This window comes from Podarcis gaigeae (assembly GCF_964106915.1).
Source record: "Podarcis gaigeae genome assembly, chromosome: 7".
Classification (NCBI taxonomy): domain Eukaryota; kingdom Metazoa; phylum Chordata; class Lepidosauria; order Squamata; family Lacertidae; genus Podarcis; species Podarcis gaigeae.
The window spans coordinates 83,756,909-83,776,875 of NC_139683.1; the positions used below are offsets into that span (position 1 = coordinate 83,756,909).

The 19,967-nt window shown below is 43.8% G+C and overlaps 1 protein-coding gene and 2 long non-coding RNA genes across 6 annotated transcripts in view; 1 reads left to right on the top strand and 2 right to left on the bottom strand.

The window, feature by feature from the left end:
• The window catches only part of LOC310848874 (disintegrin and metalloproteinase domain-containing protein 2-like), a 47,965-nt gene extending 32,129 nt beyond the window's left edge, over window positions 1-15,836 (top strand). For both annotated transcript variants that reach the window (XM_083748422.1, XM_083748423.1), the window contains exons 17-21: window positions 2,533-2,613; window positions 9,743-9,860; window positions 11,530-11,689; window positions 12,691-12,735; window positions 15,737-15,836. In XM_083748422.1, coding sequence (XP_083604548.1) covers window positions 2,533-2,613; window positions 9,743-9,860; window positions 11,530-11,689; window positions 12,691-12,735; window positions 15,737-15,764 — 432 coding nt within the window. In that variant the 3' untranslated portion in view covers window positions 15,765-15,836. The remainder of the gene's footprint in view (window positions 1-2,532; window positions 2,614-9,742; window positions 9,861-11,529; window positions 11,690-12,690; window positions 12,736-15,736) is intronic.
• On the bottom strand, window positions 1,577-17,966 carry LOC310848913. 3 transcript variants are annotated; one of them, XR_014566681.1, is made up of 5 exons: window positions 17,799-17,966; window positions 17,496-17,568; window positions 10,872-10,957; window positions 2,951-3,027; window positions 1,577-2,192 (listed from the first exon to the last, which is right to left on the bottom strand). It is a non-coding gene; the product is annotated as an uncharacterized lncRNA (long non-coding RNA). The 3 variants fall into 3 exon arrangements; XR_014566680.1 differs by lacking the exon at window positions 2,951-3,027; XR_014566682.1 differs by lacking the exons at window positions 2,951-3,027; window positions 17,799-17,966 and adding an exon at window positions 11,736-11,776 and having other exon boundaries at window positions 17,496-17,549.
• A 43-nt stretch (window positions 17,967-18,009) lies between these two features.
• LOC310848923 overlaps window positions 18,010-19,967 on the bottom strand; it is a 125,023-nt gene continuing 123,065 nt past the window's right edge. Inside the window, exons 2-3 of the long non-coding RNA XR_014566695.1 lie at window positions 18,904-18,965; window positions 18,010-18,083 (exon numbers count right to left, since the gene is read on the bottom strand). This is a non-coding gene — a long non-coding RNA (uncharacterized lncRNA). The remainder of the gene's footprint in view (window positions 18,084-18,903; window positions 18,966-19,967) is intronic.

The following is a 19,967-nucleotide window of genomic DNA, read 5'->3' on the forward strand; positions in this document are numbered from 1 at the left end:
TTCATAAAATGCCTAAAGCGGGGGGGGGGGGGACCTCAAGGCCAGGGGGCTTAATTCAACCCTGCAGATTTTCCTGTCTCCTCAGGCCATGCCCCCTCCACAGATCTCTTTTTTAAAAAAATAATTTTTATTAAGTTTTCCATTTAACAATCCAATCATATCACATTAATTATTCCAAACTATACCAATACATATCATAAAGTCCAAATATTTTGCCAAATTATAAATTTTTGTTGAGGGTTTCCATGCTTCGAATTCAGTAAGGATAAGGATCCAGTCGTCTCATATTTCTGCTGCTTTTAGTATTCGCCGGTCCCATCTTTCAATCTTCTTGTTGTTATCCTTTTTCTTCTTAATAGCCTCTGAGTTGTTTCCACAGGTGAGTTAAAGTAAGCAATATTATGCTTCTGTGTGAACTTTGTAAGGCTCTCCCTTTTTTTAAAAAAAGCTGGTAAGTCTTTTGTTTGCAATAAATTCTCATACGCTGATCCAAAAGTCCTCCTCGGGCGGCAGACGCCATCATTCTCAGTTCTGATGAAATAAAATCTAGGCGTTTGCTCATTAATTTTCCCAGACAGCTTGCATCATAAATTGGGCTTTCCAGGGAAGATTTCGCCAAGTCAAACTTAGAATACAAACATGATAACAGAGTAATGGCTCGCCTCCCCCTCCACAGATCTCACCCCTCGTTGGCCATGCCCTGTGCCCTCCTGGACTGCTTTTGCTCGGCTGCAACAAGTCCCTGAGCAGTGCTGACGCCTCTTGTTGCCTGGGTGGAAGAGGGAGAGAGGGGTGCGCATGTGAACCCACACAGCACGGCCACAGACTTGCATGGATGGCTTCTGTCACCCCTCTTGTTCCATCCACTTTAGCATATGGCCCTTGGAAGACTAGTCGGGGGGGGGACGGTCTTTGGCCTGAAAGGGGTTCTTTGTCCCTGGCCTTCAGGTATTTACATGTTTGGCTTCCTTTCAGTTGGGGATGATGCAGTGTTCCTGGGGGCTCCGCATATGCCCGTTAGGAATGCTCCTCCTGCCATGGTGTTCTTCCTCCAGTTCTTCCTCTTCCTTTTCCTCTTGCACCAGACTGAGACCAAGCAAGAGTTGCTACTACTGTTGATTGCAAAGGGGAAGCAAGTGAGAAAATAGCTGCTCATTGCAGCGGCCAGAGACATGACCACTATCCTCCCCCAGCTTGTACTCCCCCTAGCAGCCACTTGGGACACAAGTGGCGCTGTGGGTTAAACCACAGAGCCTAGGACTTGCCAATCAGAAGGTCGGCGGTTCAAATCCCCGCAACGGGGTGAGCTCCCGTTGCTCGGTCCCTGCTCCTGCCTACCTAGCAGTTCGAAAGCACGTCAAAGTGCAAGTAGATAAATAGGTACCACTCCAGCGGGAAGGTAAACGGTGTTTCCGTGCGCTGCTCTGGTTCACCAGAAGCGGCTTAGTCATGCTGGCCACATGACCCGGAAGCTGTACGCCGGCTCCCTTGGACAATAAAGCGAGATGAGCGCCGCAACCCCAGAGTCGGCCATGACTGGACCTAGTGGTCAGGGGTCCCTTTACCTTTACCTTTACCTTTACCTTAGCAGCCACTTGCCACTCACTCCTTAATCTGCCTGTAGGCTTCATTAGCTGCTCTCTGACTTGCTTTTAAAAACAAAAAACAAAATAAAGATCTTTATTGAAACTTAACATATATACATAATAACCAAAATTCCCAATGATTCCCTCACATAAAATATAATATCTAAATTGCAACAGCTGCATAATTATACACTTAATTATAAGACCCACCTCCCACCCTCTACTTCCCTCCACAGCAATTCGACTTCTTTATATTTCTTTCTACCTTATTTCCATTGCATTCTGTAATAAATTATTTTTGTTAAATTCTGATTTTTCCTTCTTTCTTTATTTGTTTTGTTATTGCTTACATTTTTTATTCTAAGCCTATTAACATGTCAATTTTTAGAACAATATTTTGACATATAATCTTCGAAATGCTTCCACTCCATTCTTAACTTTTGATTTGATTGATATCTTATAATTGAAGATAATTTTGTCAATTCTATATACTCACTTAATTTACAAATCCACTCTTCCTTTGTTGGTGTGTCCTGAGATTTCCATTTAGTAGCAATCGCTACTCTGGCAGCTGTGCCCTCTGACTTTCATAGAAGGTGGAGGAGACTGGAAGAGGAAAAGGTTTTTAGGCATCAGTGCTGGACAAGAGGATGGGATGAAAGCAGGGCATTATGGTTAATCTTGTCCCCTACCCCCAACCTCCCATGATAATGCGGTTTTCCTGTAAAAAGGGTAGATCTGGATTAATGGAGGAGGGGAAAATACAGACTAGCACTTCGATGCAGATGATGTTGTGCATACAATGGAAAAATCTTGCATACAGATCTCGCAATAAACACCTGTCTGGAAACACTCATAGATGCGGTCTGGTGAATGCAAAAGGTCTGTTGCAGGGCAGCAACTCTTCTAAAAACTGAAAAATGCTATTGATTTATTTATTTTTAAGGTTTGTCTCAAACAAGTATGTGAAAAGTATGACGTCCTGAAATATGATTGTGATCCTACAAAAACGTGTTTGGGGCATGGAGTAAGTAAAACGAATGTTATATTTTCCATGTTAGTGTTTCTGCTGTAAAAAGGAGGTGGTGGTGTTTTCCCTCAGAAACTATTTGGTGTTTTCTTGTGTGCCTGAAGTTGGCTGTACATATGCAAGAGATTGAGATAGTGGAGTGGACTTAAGACTACAGCTGGGGAGTTTCATTTTTTACTAAAACCACTTTGTGGGTAGAAAACTAGCGCAGCAAGAAGAGCTCAGGTTATCCTTCTAAATGCTGTGTTAATTTTCTGCTTGGAAGGAATTAATATAGGAACTTTTCTTTAAAAATCTCCAATCCATAGCTTGAAGTGGTACAGCCAGCTCTTACCGCTTTAGGATTCTTCGACTCCATTCTCCTTCATGTGAAGATATCCAGCCGCAGACACTCAGGGTTCTTGACAGTTTCTGAGGGCAGCCATAGAGAGAAGAAAACTAGATGACACACTGTCCCCCTTCCTGCTTCCTGAGCTCCAACGTACCATCAGTGGTGGAGCAAGAGAAAGCCTTTGCAAGGTATCTACCTTTGCATCACAGTGCTGAGCTGGGAAGAGAGACAGCGTTTCTTAATCCTTATGGAATGCTGGCCTGGGAGAATTTTCTCTCTTCCCAGCACACTGGTGGGAAGGGAACCCCCCCCCCCATCTTCCGCAGGTGTGATTCTATGATTTCATGTATGTTTGCGCGGGGGGGGGGGGGAATAGAGCTACTTGCCTGCATGTGTGTCTCTGGTCAGCATGTGTACTAAGCATGTGTACTTTATGTGTGGTAACTTCAGAATTTGCATGATCGCTGTTGCCACAACCACTGTTGGGTTTGTAGAGGGTTGACCAGTCGTGAATGTAGCCCATGGCCTGAAAAACATTAGCCACCACCCCTGACCTAAATGCATGCTTTCCGCTGCTAATTGTGAGATCAAGGCATCTGTTAACACATTCTAAAACATGACTTGGTCGTGGATAGAGAAATTGATCTGGCATACATAACAGAGACTTGGTGGGACATGGCAGATGGGGCTGTTATTGCTTCTGCTTGTCTACCAGGTTTCTCTTAAGCACTGCAACCCAGGGTATGTGGGTGGCGGAGTGGTGGTTATTGCGGCAATTTTTAGGAAGTCATTAGTTTTCACCGGGCATCCTATTAAAGAGACTCAGTTTCCTGAATGCATGTTCTAGAAGTTGGGCAGGATTCCTATTGGGGTACCGACTCCCCACTGAACCAAGAATTCCCTGCCTGAGCTGCTTCAGGTCATGGCAGATGTTCTGCTGGAGACACCTAGGCTGGTGGCCCTAGGGGATTTGAACATCCATGCTGACATGACCTTACACGGGACTGCTTGGGACTTCATCGAAAGCATGGCCTTATTAAAGATTGTGCGCCCTTAAGGGGAGAGGTACAAGGAATTTAAATCCTGTCTAAAAATTACAGTTAGGGGCTTGGAGGAGGTGGAGATTGAGAGATGGCGGGAAAGGACGGGAAAAAACCAGGAGGAACACCAACAGAGAGGAAAACCTCACGACAAGAGGAAATTAAGGACCTAGATATATTATGGGTGAAAATAAAGGAAGAATTTAAACAGAACGAGACCCACTTGGAGAGAAAACTTGCAGAAATGCAGGAATCCATTGATAAGAAGATAGAGGGTGCAGTTGGGGAATTGTCAAATAAAATAAAAGAGTTAACGATTAGATCAAAGTCCCTAGAAGATTCAAACAAAAAAATGCAAAAAGAGATGAAAGATCAGAAAAAGGAGATAGAGAAATTAAAAGAGAATTTCGGGGAATTGAGCAAGAGTCAAGACCAAGTTCTGGACAACTTAGCTTTGACGGAAATGAAACAAAAACAGCTAAATTTAAAATTTAGAGGTGTAGAGGAAGAAACTAACGAGGATATTAAAGGAAAAATGATTAAAGAACTGGCGAGGTGGCTAGCTTTGAAGGAAGAGGAGGTTGTACAAACAATAGAAAACGCCTTTAGAATAAAGATAAGACCTAAACAAAATAAACTAAAAAAGGTGCCAGGAGATTGTCTGGTGATTTTCAAATCGATAGAAATGAGGAACATAATTTTAAGAGAAAGTTACAAGAAAAAACTCGTAATTGGTGGAAGACCAATTATCATTTTTAAAGAAATACCAACCAGACTTCTGCGCAAGAGAGAGGGTTACAAACAGTTAGTAAATACACTAAATAAAAATGGTATACAGCACAGATGGGAATTCCCTGAAGGGATTTCCTTCTTCTACAAGGAAAAAAGATTTAAGATTACTGAAATTCAGGAAGTGAGCAAATTCCTTCGCAGGTATGAGAAAGACCTTGGAAGGACGGAGGAGAGAGGTGGTAGAAAAGGCAGAGCCATGGAAGAGAAGGGCAGCACGGAAGGGAGAGGAGCGGGGGAGGGAGGGAGAGGAGTGGAGGGGGAGGAGGAGGGGGAAGAAGTAGGAGAAGAGGGGGTGAGAGAGGAAGACGAAGAGACAGAAAGTAAAACCACCCGAATTTAAATTTCCGGCTTAGTTGCAGATAAAAGTCAAAATGATCTTAAAAATCTTAACATGGAATGTAAATGGTCTGAATGAAAAAACCAAAAGAAATAAAATAGCAAATGTTTTGAAAAAGAAAAAAACTTGATGTTATATGTATACAAGAGACCCATGTGGCCAAAAAGCATAAACATGTTTTGGTAAACAAAAAGCTAGGAATAGAATTTATAAACTCCGCGGCAGTGAAAAAAAGAGGCGTAGCAACATATGTCAATGAAAAATGGGAACCTAAATTGATCTATAAGGATGAAGAAGGAAGGATTTTGGGAGTACAAATCAACTTCCAGGGAGAAAAGATAAATGTGATAAATATATACGCTCCAAACTCTAATAAACCAGAATTTTTTAAGAAACTAGAACAAGTCTTAACAGAATTAGAAAGTAACAGGACGATTTTATTGGGAGACTTTAATGCAGTCCCGATACCAGAAATGGACAGACAAACAGAAAAGAAAAAATGGAACCAAGGGAAATTACCAAAATCATTTCAGGACCTGGAAGAAAACATGGATTTAATAGATATGTGGAGATACAAACACCCAATAGAAAAGCAGTTTACATTCTTCTCAGAGGTACATAAAAGCTGGGGTAGAATAGATCAGATCTGGACCTCGAGAGAACTTACTTTAAGAGCCATGAGGTGTGAAATCCATCCAAGAACCCTCTCTGACCATAACTCAGTATCTTTGGAAATAAAGGGTGTAGTACAGGGGGGTTTTAGATGGAGATTGAACGAATACTTACTAGATAGTGATGAGGTGATTGAAAAAGCCAAAGTCACCCTAAAAGAATATTTTGATCTGAACCTCAATGCAGGAACAAATATAGAAGTAGTATGGGACGCCAGTAAGGCGGTCCTCAGAGGCTTTTTCATTCATCAAAACAACTATAAGAAGAAAAAAAGAGAGCAAAGGAAGGATGAAATTCTCAGACAACTAAGGGAGTCTGAGAAAAAACTAATAGAAAACCCGAAAGATGAACAAAGCTTACAAACAATAAAAATACTACAAACACAATACTCGATGGTCACAAATCAAGAGATTGAATGGAAAATTAAATTAACGAAGCAAAAATATTTTGAATCAGCAAATAAATCGGGCAAATTACTGGCCTGGCAATTGAGAAGAAGACAAAAGCAAAATGTGATAAATAGAATAAAGGTAGATGAAGAATTGATAGAAGACCCAAAAAGAATACAAAAAAGTTTCCTAAGATTCTATGAGGAGTTATATAAGAAAGGAGAAGAAAATCCTACCCAAATAGAAAAATATCTTGCGAAATGCAAAGGGAAGACCGTAACAGAAGAAGAAAGATCTCAACTAAACAAACCCATAACAATAGAAGAAATTCAGAAAGCGATAAAAAAAATGAAATTGGGTAAGGCACCGGGACCAGATGGCCTTTCGGCCAAATATTATAAAGTTTTAGGAGACCAATTGATACCAACGCTTTGTGCTACCATGAATAACATTTTAGGAGGAGGGACCATACCTGAGTCTTGGAGGGAGGCACATATAACATTGATCCCTAAATCAGATACGGAAAAATTGAATATAAAGAACTATAGGCCGATATCCTTGTTGAATAATGACTACAAAATTTTTGCTGACATCATGGCTGATAGGTTGAAAAAGTGTTTAATAAATTTAGTCCATAAAGACCAGGCGGGATTTCTCCCAAACAGATTCTTGAAAGACAACGTGAGACATATTTTAAATATAATTGAATACTTGGAGGTTAACAACGTCGTTCCAGCAGTATTGATTTTTATAGACGCGGAAAAGGTGTTCGATAATGTCTCCTGGACGTTCTTACTAAAATCTTTAGAGAAGGCAGGGATAGAAGGGAAGTTTATGAAAGGAATAGAGGCAATATATTCAGCCCAATCTGCCAAATTGGTAATAAATAATAACATCTACTTTTAAAATCGAAAAAGGAACAAGGCAGGGATGTCCTCTCTCCCCGCTTCTATTCATCATGGTACTAGAAGTACTAGCGAATAAAATAAGATCGTCTCCAGGGATCCAAGGGATCAAAGTAGGAAGAAAAGAATACAAACTCAAAGCCTACGCAGATGACTTGGTCTTATCCCTAGAGGACCCTAAAGATAGTATTAGCAAAGCGCTGGAGATAATAGAGGAATTCGGCAGGTTATCCGGCTTTAAATTGAACAGATTAAAGACAAAAATGCTGATAAAGAATATGGGTAGTGATGAAAAAGAAGAATTAGAGAGACAATTTGGAATTAAGGCAGCTAAAAAAATAAAATATTTAGGAATATGGCTTACACCAAAAAATATAAATTTAATCCAGGACAACTATTCGGCAACATGGAAAGAAATTAAAAAAAATTTAGAGGTTTGGGGCAGAATTAAAATCTCATTGATGGGTAGGATGGAGGCAATAAAAATGATTGTTCTCCCAAAAATGTTGTTCTTATTCCAGAACATCCCAGTAATTAGAGGACTTAAAATATTTAAGGAGTGGCAGAGAACCCTCTCAAGATTCATATGGCAGGGGAGAAGGCCGAGGATTAGATTTAAATTATTAACGGACAAAAAAGAGAGAGGAGGCTTTGGAGTCCCAAATCTAAGATTATATTATGAGGCTTCCTGCCTATGTTGGATTAAGGACTGGATAACCCTAGAAAATACAGACTTACTGGACTTGGAAGGGGCAGACAACAGGTTTGGATGGCACGCCTACCTGTGGTCAAACAAAGAGAGGGCCCATAAAGGGTTCTCAAGTCATATCATTAGGGGCCCATTGCTTGAAGTTTGGGAAAAAAATAAAAAGTTGTTAGAGTGGAGAACACCTTGGTGGCTGTCCCCAACTGACATTTTAATAACCAAAAAGACAAATATGGAAGAGGAAAGACTGACATATGAGGATTTATTGATAAGATCTGAAGATAGCTGGAAACTAAGACCGTATGAGGAGCTGAGAGGAAGATTAACAGGTTGGATCCAATACCATCAAATAAATTCAATATGGACAAGAGATAAAAAAATTGGAATGAATGAAAAGAAATCTAAGTTCCAGATCGAAATAATCGAAAGTAAAACTAAGTTACTATCTAAAATGTACGACATTTTATTGGAATGGGATACAAAAGATGAGGAGGTTATTGCGGCAATTTTTAGGAAGTCATTAGTTTTCACCGGGCATCCTATTAAAGAGACTCAGTTTCCTGAATGCATGTTCTAGAAGTTGGGCAGGATTCCTATTGGGGTACCGACTCCCCACTGAACCAAGAATTCCCTGCCTGAGCTGCTTCAGGTCATGGCAGATGTTCTGCTGGAGACACCTAGGCTGGTGGCCCTAGGGGATTTGAACATCCATGCTGACATGACCTTACACGGGACTGCTTGGGACTTCATCGAAAGCATGGCCTTCATGGAGCTGTCCCTGAATAACTCTGACCCTACTATTTACCACTGTGGATGTGGGTGATCTGACATTAAGTTCCAGTACAACAAAAGAAGTGCCAGGGTCAAATCACTTCCTGGTGCAACTAGACTTCTCTGTAACCCTTCTCCTCTGCAGGGAGGTGGGACTGATTCGAATGGTCACTTAATGGATCCAAATGACTTCCAAAGAGTGGTGGGAGGTGTCTTGTTCCCATGTTGATGGCCTCTCAGCTGATTCCCTCTGGATCCAGCCATTATGGCCAATTATTATCTAGTCTCAGCTCTTCCATTCTTGGGCAAGGTAATTGAGCAGGTGGTTGCTCAACAACTCCAGGCATGTCTAGAGGGTGGGGAACATTTGGATCCCTTCCATTTAAATCAGAACCAGTGAATGTCTTGTGTGTCTGGAAGCAGTTGGAGGATGGAAGGCAGCTAACAGATTGAGGTTGAATCCCAACAAAACAGAAGTACTGGTCCTGAAAGACAGCCCTGAATGGGGTAACTGCCCTTGAAGGACCAGGTGCTCAGCCTGGGAGTCACAGCTGTCCATGGAGGTGCAGGTTAATTCTATTTTCAGGGCAGCTGTCTACCTGCTCAATCTGGTATGCTGGCTGAGACCCTACCTCCCTGCACACATGTCTTGGTTATCTCTCAATTGGACTACTGCAGCACACTCCTTTGAAGGTCCAGCTCCAAGGGCCTTCTGGTGGTTCCTGTGAGAAGTGAGGTTACAGGGAACCAGGCAGAGGGCCTTCTCAGCAGTGGTGCCCTCTCTGTGGAACGCCCTCCCATCAGATTTCAAGAAGTTAAGTAACTATTCAACCTTTAGAAGACATCTGAAGGCAGTCCTGTATAGGAAAAAATTTAATGTTTAATGTTTTAATATGTTTTTATATATGCTTGAAGCAGCCCAGCGTTGCTGGGGCAAACCAGTCAAATGGGTGGAGTACAAATAATGAAGCTATTATTATTATTATTATTATTATTATTATTATTATTATTATTATTATTATTATTACTGCTACTACTACTTTACCCTTAATTTTATTTTAGACTAGAGCTGAGGCCCTACTCAGGAAATAATAAGAATAAAGTTTTCTTAAAGCATATTTTTCTGTTTAAGATAAAGCACGTAAGCAAGGAGTAAATGTTTGCTATTCCTCCCCCTCTTCAGATTTGCAACAACAAAAGAAACTGCCACTGTGATCCAGGATGGGCACCTCCAAATTGCAAGGAAAAAGGAGGTCCCCTCGGAGGAAGCATTGACAGTGGGCTTCGCATGCTGGCTTCTGGTTAGTAAAAGCAGGACCCTCCATCCTGACAAACAGCTCTGCTGCAGTAGTTTCCAAACTGTTTAGAATTAGGACCCACCTTTCACCTCAGCCTGAAACCATGGGACTGGGTTTGATTTTTGTTTTAACCCATTCATTCCCCTCTTTATTCTTCCCTTGAATTTTCTGTCTTTCTCAAGGCAGAAAGATAAGAAGTGACAACACATCAGCTTAATAATCACTCCTTCTTCCAAAGGAACTTTAGGATTGTAGGCTGTGTGTTTATGAGAGTCAGTGAGTGAAATGTTTTAGAATTCTTGGTACCTGAACTAAACTGCAATTCCCAGGAAATGGGGGAAGGGCGGCAGTTAAGCTGGTATAAAATTGGTCTATGTTTTTAGTACAGTGGTGCCTTGCAAGACGAAAAGAATCCGTTCCGCGAGTCTCTTCGTCTTGCGGTTTTTTTCGTCTTGCGAGGCAAGCCCATTAGCGGATTAGCGCTATTAGCGGCTTAGCGGATCAGCTGTTAAGTGGCTTAGCGGATCAGCTGATCTGCGGCTTAGTGGATCAGCTGTTAAGCGGCTTAGTGGATCAGCTGATAAGCGGCTTAGCTGCTTGGGGAAAAGGGGGGGAAAGGGAAAAAAACCCGCAGGAACTCGCAAGACATTTTCGTCTTGCGAAGCAAGCCCATAGGAAATTCGTTTTGCGAAGCACCTCCAAAACAAAAAACCCTTTCGTCTAGCAGGTCTTCCGTCTTGCGAGGCATTCGTCTTGCGGGGCACCACTGTATAGACATAACCCCTCTCTCTATCCCTGTATTTCTAGTTCTTTTTCAAAGAGCAAAAGTGAAAAGCAAATGTTTTAGTACTACTGCCCCTCTCTAAACCAGGCTGTGATGGACTTGTGGATTCTGATGGGCCAGCTGAATCCCTGTGGGCTAGTACAAAGTCAATGTGGGTGTACTTGCTGATGTACAATTAACTGGGCCAGATCAAAACTTATTGGTGCCAGAGTAAAAAATCCAAACAGTACCTTCTTCTTCTTGTAATAACCCTGGAGCACAGGAGACACTTTACCAGGAGAGACTCTTGCCCAAACTCCAGTGAAAGGAACAGGAGCTGTACATGAGGATAACACTTAGACACAGAAGAGAGAGAGAACACTGCAGAGAAAGGGGCTAACACATTCCTAGTGCTACCCTGTTACTGCTTTTCTGCTGTAAGCTGCAAGCAGAACTGCAACTGATTTCTTACATCATTAGTAGTAGGGCATTTTTCTTTGTGTATAACCTGCTATGTTCTGCTGACACCTGTGGATTTGACATAACTTCTGTCTGCAGCTTCACTGTGACCTTTGTGAAGGATGCCATTTTATAACCCCATTTTATATATATTTTTAAACGGTCTTTTAATTTAACACTTTTCCAGCTCTCTGATTATTTTTAATGAAAGAGAGGAATAGTGCTGTAAAACTGTGTTACTACAATATTACATTTTTATACCTCAATAATGCTAAATTAAAAAATAAAAAACCTTTCTGGTTGTTGCTGTTTTAGCAATGTGGAAAGAGTTTGCTTCCTAATCTTTAAAAAATTCTAAAAAATTGGAGCATCAGGCGGTGCCACACTACAAATATCTAATGCGGAAGCTCTCCTGGTTCAGTCTTTGCTGTGAAATTTGTTTCCATCTAGATATTACAGAAAGAGCCATAGAAGACAACATGCGGACGTGGGTGCTCCTGAGCATATTTCTCTTTCTGCCCATTGTGGTTGGGTCAGCCGTCCTGATTGTCAAATGGGCACGAATCAGCAACTACTTCATAGAGGACAGCGGGTCCCTAGGTGATTCTGAGTAAGTCACTTTGGCCACAGTTTATCAGGGCCTGCCCTGTACACACCTGAAATCTTCTGGTCCACCAACAATTTGGACAAGTAGGACCTGCAACAGAATGCAGTCTTATTCAGCCATGACCACCTCCACATGCCCTTTCCCCTCTCATCCACTTTTGCATTGGGCTGTGGGGGGGGGTTGGGGGGAGTCCCTTGCTTTTTCCTAATATTTTTGTGGTGTTTCTGCAAACCTTGGGGTTCGTCTGAGCCTGCTGATGTGTCAGAGGTGCCATTTCAGCTACATAATAACACAGATAGGAGTTTGCTGTTAGTATACAGTGGTGCCCCGCAAAACGAATGCCTCACAAGACGAAAAACCCGCTAGACGAAAGGGTTTTCCGTTTTGGAGGCACTTTGCAAAACGAATTTCCCTATGGGGTTGCTTCGCAAGACGAAAATGTCTTGCGAGTTCCCACAGGGTTTTTTTGCTTTTTTTGCCCTTTTCCTAATTCGCTAAGCTGCTTAACAGCGATCCGCTGATAAGCCGCTTCTCAGTTGAAAGCTAAAAGCCGCTAGACCGCTAATAGCGCTAATCCGCTAAGCTGTCAATGGGCTTGCTTCGCAAGACGAAAAAACCGCTAGACGAAGAGAATCGCGGAACGGATTCTTTTTGTCTTGCGAGGCACCACTGTACATCGGGGGGGCTGTATCCCTCCAGATGTGGTTGGCCATACTGGAGGGAGATGATTTCCAACAACAAAAGAAAGAAAAGCAAGGACAGGAAACCTGTGACCCTCCAGGTGTTGTTGTACTGCAACAACCCATTACGGCTAGTGGTCAGGAAAGATGGGAGGTGTAGTCCAGCAACCTTTGAAGGGCCATAGGCTGCCCACCCCAGTACATATAATAATAAGTAATTTTCAGACTGTATAGTAAAGCTAGCTCCATGACAAAGCCAAGGTATGTTTATCTGTCTATAATTGAGGTTAAGTACCAGTAATCTTAATTCTCATTACATTTCAGTTCTTATACTAGATCCGATGAATATAGCATGTCAGACAAAACAAGGTAAGCTTCAACTAACTTAAAGTATACTGATTAAAAAGAAACTAATTTTCCTTCCAGAGCTGGCTGCAGTCTAGAAAAGGATCACTCCCTAATTTATTTTCTCCCTTGGTGATAGTGAAACGTGGATTAAATTGTCTAGTTTTCCCCACCAATTAAAGAAGGACTGGGTTTCTCTGCAAAATCTGCATGTTACCTTTCCTTCCAAGGAGCCTCAAGGGAACACACAGTAAAATAAGACCTGAAAACAAACTATTCAGTCTCACTCTACACCAGTCCAAAAATTAGAAGTCAGCTTGGGATGTGAGGGCGATCTGGCTGCGACATCTGTCACCCCACTGATCGCCAGGGTTGATCCGGCTGATCTAGCTGGGTAGGCGGGTGTCCCCTTCCCCCCTCACCGCTCCATGTGCATCCCTCCCGAAGCTGTGCGCTCGGTGGAAGAGGACGACCATCCCAGATAGAAGGAGTGTATCGTTCTTCGGTCAAGGGTATACAATAGCTGCGCTCCGCTGCTAGAACCTCCAGGCGAGCTCAAAAATTAGAAGTCAGCTTAATAGTCACAATAGACACAGCATTCCTGAAAACCATCAAAGCCTACCAATCCTGGACTCCCATCAGCAACGATGCCCACAAGCTGCCCCCTGCACCACTGCATCATCTGACACACAGTGTGCATCACAGTGTCCCCCCAATGGCACAGATTCAGTGGCACAGCCAGCAGTCAGCCCCCTACTGCTTGTCTCCAGGCTCCCTTACAAGCCAGACTGCTTGAACTCACAGCTGTTGTTCTTTTAGCACAACACACAAAGGGGAGGAAGGAGAACCCCCCACAACACAACACCCATATAGCTCTGGGCTTCGGGGGCCTTCAAAGAGCACTCACATTTGTCCTGAGCCGAGACAAAGGTTCAGGGCCTCCCCACAAGGTTCCAAGGCCAAGAGTGGAAGATGCAACAGGCAGAGTCACAGACACCGCGCAACAGCCATCAGCCTCCAGTTGATCACTGCACTGAGTGACAGATTGTGATGCAGAAGATGAGAGTTTGTGCCACATCAAGGTTGAGGTGGAAATACCCTTACTCAGCTTTTGTATACAGTGGTGCCCCACAAGACGAATGCCTCGCAAGACGGAAAACCCGCTAGACGAAAGGGGTTTCCGTTTTGGAGGCGCTTCGCAAGACAAATTTCCCTATGGGCTTGCTTCGCAAGACGAAAATGTCTTGCGAGTTCCTGCAGGTTCCCCCCCCTTTCCCCCCTTTTCCTAAGCAGTTAAGCCGCTTATCAGCTGATCCGCTAAGCTGATAAGCCGCTAAAAGCCGCTAAACCGCTAATAGCGCTAATCCGCTAAGCTGTCAATGGGCTTGCTTCGCAAGACGAAAAAACCGCTATACAAAGAGACTCACGGAACGGATTAATTTCGTCTTGCGAGGCACCACTGTACCTAACTGGGGGGAAATCCAACAGTGATGTCAGGGGTAAAAGAAAGGGAACTTTTAGAAGGCTGCCAACATTGATTCCAGCCCAGAGCATTTCCTGAATCAGTCAGCCAAAGCAACACAAATGGATGACACAGCTTATGGGGCATTAATTTCCCCTGAGACCCTCATCATTAACACCAAGAGGAGTCCATCAGTACCTTAGAAAATGGCAGCAGATTATTTGGGCAATTTTTATATTAGGGCACCAGCTTGATGTTAGGAACACTTTTGCTATAACACAACCCCAAAGAGGTGGGCCTCGCTTGTGGTTGACATGGAACATGAGTTGGGATGGATCATACCGCTTGCAGGAATCAGTCGCACAACCCCAAGCCTTTCTTAACAAGGAGGAATTTTGCTTGTCTCCTGGAGGGGACTGTCAGGCAGGATTCCAAAGAATTAAAAAAAAATTCTATGGGAATATATGACTATGAGTCTCCTTAAATTATAGATCATAAATATATAAATACTACAACTACAAACAAAAGACTCATTAAATACTGTCCTATTAATGACAGCGATGTTTGCTTTTTCTTATTTTCTTTTGAATTTTTTGTTTACAGCATTATACATTCTTATATTATTATTCATCATTACTCAATTTTAACTGTATTTAGTCTGTTTAAAATATATGATAGTATTTGTTCTAATCGTTTAGATACTGTTTTCTCAATTCACATGGTTTCATCAATTCAAAAATGTTAAATGGCACACCTAAAACTCTGCCAGCCTTCACCACTGTGGTGCCCTCCAGATGTTTTGGAGGGCAGCTCCTGTTGGTCTCAGCCAGCATGGCCATTTGATGCCAGGGCTGAGGGGAGTTGTGGTCTGAAACATCTGGTGGGCACCACATTGGTGAACGCTAAACAAAGCAGTGACAGGCATTGCTTGGGAAACTGTTTCATAACAGCAGCAGCACTTCCAGGCAAAGCCCCACACTAGATCTTGCCTCCCATAGGAAAGGTACAAAGCAGGGCCAGTCCACCCAAGAGGCAAGGGGAAGCGACTGCCACAGGCAACAGGATTCATAGGGGCAGCAGATCTGGCCTCCAAAGTAGGCACCACCACCTCCTCCTGCTGTGGTGGCAGTGACAGCACTCCTTGGAGGCCGGATCTGTGTTTTCTTTGGCAGCCCACCCCCCATGCCACCTCTACAGCAGCCTCTTGGTGAACAGGTCTCCTCCGACTCTTGTTCCCAATGCACAGCTTTATTCCCCCCAGTTCGTGATGTAGATCTTCACTCACAGGCAGGAGGTGCCAGTTTGTGGTTTGCCTTAGGGGCCAAAGTGTCTTGGGCCAGCCCTGGTACAGAAATTTCAAAGACTATGCAGGGAGTGGAGAGGCTTCTATGGGAGAAGATGGTTTTCCCAATCTCTTCTCCGTCTTTCTGGGTGGTGCTAAGGAAATGCAGATGCACCATTTATTTTTTTGCCTCATTTTGTGGATTCTCCTTATTGTATTGCTCCATCATGTCTTCTCTCCTCTCTCCTCCCTCCCTCCTGCTGCCCCTGGCATGTGAGTAGCTTGAGCAACCGAGAAGACACAACGTGACCAGACCTGGGCCGGGCTCCTGCTGTTTATATGACTTGTAGCTGCCTAATAAATTACTGCTTGCTTATACAGGTGAAAAGTATTCTGTGAATGGTTCTCCAGGTCCTTCTTTGCATTTGGATACAGCATGCAGGGGCTTCATTATGGGTTGGCATCAGCAGGTGTATGCTGAGACTGCAAGTCCTGCCACTTACCCATCAAAGCTCTACCTAAAAGCAAAGTTTGTATTCTTAGGCACACATCCAAGCATTCTTTACAGCTAAAGTTGCCCCCCCCCTCCAACCAACTCTTAGGCTTACCAGCTGTGTGGAAAACAGAAATGAAACCTTTACAGTGGTACCTCGGTTTACGAACTCAATCTGTTCCAGAAGTCCCTTCTTAAACCGAAACCATTCTTAAACTGAGGTGCACTTTCCCTAATGAGGCCTCCTGCCACCAGTGCCCTTCCACCGTTCTGATTCCGTTCTTAGACCGAGGTAAAGTTCGCAAACCGGGACACTACTTCCAGTTTTGCGGAGTCCGTAAACCGAATCACTTGTAAACAGAACTGTTCTTAAATCGAGGAACCACAGTACTTTGTTCCCTTCTTCCAGCTTCACATGGATTTTTGTTTGTGAATGAAACTTTGTCGCCTCGCACACTACTGCTAAGACAGGTGATCTGGGGGGGAGGAGCAGAATGGCAGCGCAAATCTTATGTCCCAGCCAACCTAATTTACTGAGGGCAGCTCCTCTTTTCTGGTACCTATTCTGGTAATTTGGGTTTGAGGACACATTGTGGCGCAAACACACACAAAGGGTGGCAAAGCGGGGCTGGCATGGGATGTGGCCTGGGAAGACTCTTAGATCTAGAAAGCCGCATGTGACCTGGAGCCTGAGGTTCCCCATTCTGGGTTTCATTTAATCAGGCCTCCCATTATCCAAAGCCACCAGGCTGATGTCTGTGGAAACTACAAGTCAAACAGCTGCGCTGGCCGCACCAAAGTGACCACCCCAAGGCACAAGCCCAGGTGGCAGGGTCCCTCCCTTGGCCTCACTGATGAGATCTAAAGGAAAGCACCAGCTTGGCTGCAGGAGTTGCCAGATGGAGGTGTACAAGGTGCCATCCAACCGTTTTAGAGACTGCACTCTGGATTTGTGTAGGGCTCCCTGATGATGCCTTGCAAGGCAGCAGAGATTTCAGATCAGCTTTCCTTCTACATACAGGGAACGAGGCAGAGGGCCTTCTTGGTAGTGCTGCCCACCCTGTGGAACGCTCTCCCAGCAGATGTCAAAGAAATAAACAACCATCTGACATTTACAAGACATCTGAAGGCAGCCCTGTTTAGGCCTTTCTTCTTCTCCCTGGCAAGCAACTCCTTCCTTCTTTCCGTCTTCTCTCTGGCTTCCAACGCCTTCCGTCTTTCCTTCCTTCCTTCCATCCAACCAACCAACCTTTCCTTCCTTCTATTCTTCCTTCCACCCAGCCTTCCTTGCTTGCTTCCTTCTTCTCTCTGGCTTCTTTCTTTCCTTCCTTCTTTCCTTCTTCTCTGCTCAGAGAAGAGCAAATATATTGGGCTGCTACAAACTTCGACTGAAGAAAGTCAGGAGTGTGAAACATAAGGATGGGGATGGGAGAGACAGGACATACAGTGCATGTACTTTTGTGAAACATCTGGTGCCTGGATTATGCCAGAGACAGGTTGCTGCTAGGCTTGACAGATAATTGACTTAGGCTGTTGAAATCTCTTACCTGAGCCCATGACAGGTGCTGAGTATTGCAACAGAGTTTGGGAACCCTTGTATGCTTGATAGAAGCATTCGCCCTAAAGTTATTTTTTTAAATTAGAAAAAAGCAATTGATGCAGCATTTACACAATTGAAATTCTCTATTAACTAGGCTTACATGAAGTTTTTAACCCTTCCCCTCCTGCCCAGTTTCAATTCCCCCAGAATTGTGCTTCTAACAATCTTCCATTCATTCATGTCACCACCCACCACCCGGCGTTTGTCTGCAATAATCTAAGCTAAAGGCCTTCCTCTCAGTACCCCTTACCGCCTCATGGCGCCTGCAGCCTTATCAGTTTCCCTCTCCAAGGAGGCTTCTAGCATGTCATCTCTCTTTTCCTTTCAGTGCCTATTAGATTCATCCATTTTTAATCATTCCTGGAATTTTTTCAACCATGCTGGTTTCTTGGGAAGTTCCATTGTTATGTATGTGTTGTCATTTGTTATTGTTTTACTACGACCACTACTACTACTAATACTAATACTGGGCTTCTTTGATCCCTTGTAACCCATTCCGGGAGCTTGCTTCTGAAGAGTTTGGGTAAGATGCTTCCTAAGAAATAAAAAAATAAATATTTTGTGGGGCGCTTTTGTCTAGAGCAGGCATGGTGCGTAAACTGAGTATTCTCACTTCCTCTGACCTGCTGGACAGTTCTGAGCAAAATAAGACCAGTGGCCTGTTGAGGTAGTAGTGGACTAGAAAAGGCCCAATCTGATCACCTTCTGGAGCTAGCCATTATGGACGCCTGAAATAAAAATCAGGTGCAGGTTAGTAAGTGGCCTGGGTCACGGGTCGCACTAAGACAAGCCATGGTTCTCCAGGGTTTCAGACGGGGTCTCTGCCTAGAGACACTGGAGACCGAACTTGGGACCTTCTCCATGCATAGCCCATGCTCTGCCACTGAGCTACAGCCTCCCCATTGTGGGAAGGTTTACTTTAGCAGAGTTAAACAATCCCCTTTATAAGTTTATGCAGCGATCAGCTTGTTGCTGACTTGTCTGAGTTCTACTAATAAAGATCCCTTCCTGGTTAAAAATCCCTTTGAATCCCTCTTAAAGAATACACCCATGAATCTGATTCACGTTAATATAACGCTTTTTTACTCTCAGATTCATTCAGGTTTACAGAACTGGACCTGAAGGCAGGCTTAGATTACATAACAAGCAAATAAACTATACCAGAGGGAAGTTGGTCCTGAGGAGACTGCAACTGAGCAGTTATCTTTCAAAACTACCAGCAACCAACAAACTGGTTGTCACAGCAACCAGTTAGAACATGGAGGCCGTTAGTCCTCTGTCGGAATGTCGCACTTGGCTGCACCTTTACACCCCACACCCAGAAGCCAAAGGGTTAAGACTAGGCGGTCACTTACTGTTGCTGCAGGTAAATTGTGTATATCTTCTTTTTTATTGTAATAATGTAAGTCTGTGTGCTCTGGATAATTCAAAAGAAAACCAATCAATCAATCAATCAATCAATCAGAAGAGTATGTTGAAAAAGTATTTTTACAAATGAAATGAACAGTCTCTATTGAAATGTATTTGATGATGGCAGAAAAGCTATGGCAGGGATTGGCTGAGCTTCTTTATCTCAGGAGGACTGCCTGAGAAGAGCCCGAAGGGCGATCACTGGCCTCTTTCCACCTGGCTTGGGGCAGGGCCTGAAGGGCTCTTAAGGATTGATGCTGTTGCTGCTGCCCAGCGATTGGCTGAGCCAGGGCTGTCGACTGTCTGGTTCGAAGTGCCCTCTCCGATTGCATGAAGCCCGGAGCTGAAGGCGATGAAACAGTTGCTGAGACGGCGGGAGCACCGGTGGCAGAAACCTCATTTTGAATCGGACCGGACACGGGTTAGAGCTCAACATCGAGCCTACCAAGTGGCAACGGCAAAGAGGACTTTCTTCACCGCCTCTATTGCATCTGCAGAAAATAGCAGAAGGAGATTTTTTCAGGTGGTTTGCAATTTAACAGAACCACCTTTGTTGAATCCCGACAAGACTGAAGTAGAGTTTTGGGGGGACAGGGGGCGGGCGGGTGTGGGGGACTCCCTGGTCCTGAAAGGGGTAACTGTGCCCCTGAAGGAGCAGGTGCGCAGCCTGGGAGTAATTTTGGACTCACTGCTGTCCATGGAGGTGCAGGTCAATTCTGTGTCCAGGGCAGCTGTATACCAACTCCATCTGGTACGCAGGATGAGACCCTACCTGCCAGCAGACTGTCTTGCCAGACTGGTGCACACTCTAGTTATTTCCTGCTTGAACCTCTGCAACGTGCTCTACGTGGGGCTACCTTTGAGAGTGAGCTGGAAACTACAACTAATCCAGAATACAGCACCTAGACTGGTGAATGGGAGTGGCTGCCAAGACCACATAATATTGGTCCTAAAAGACCTACATTGGCTCCCAGTACGTTTCTGAGCACAATTCAAAGTGTTGGTGCTG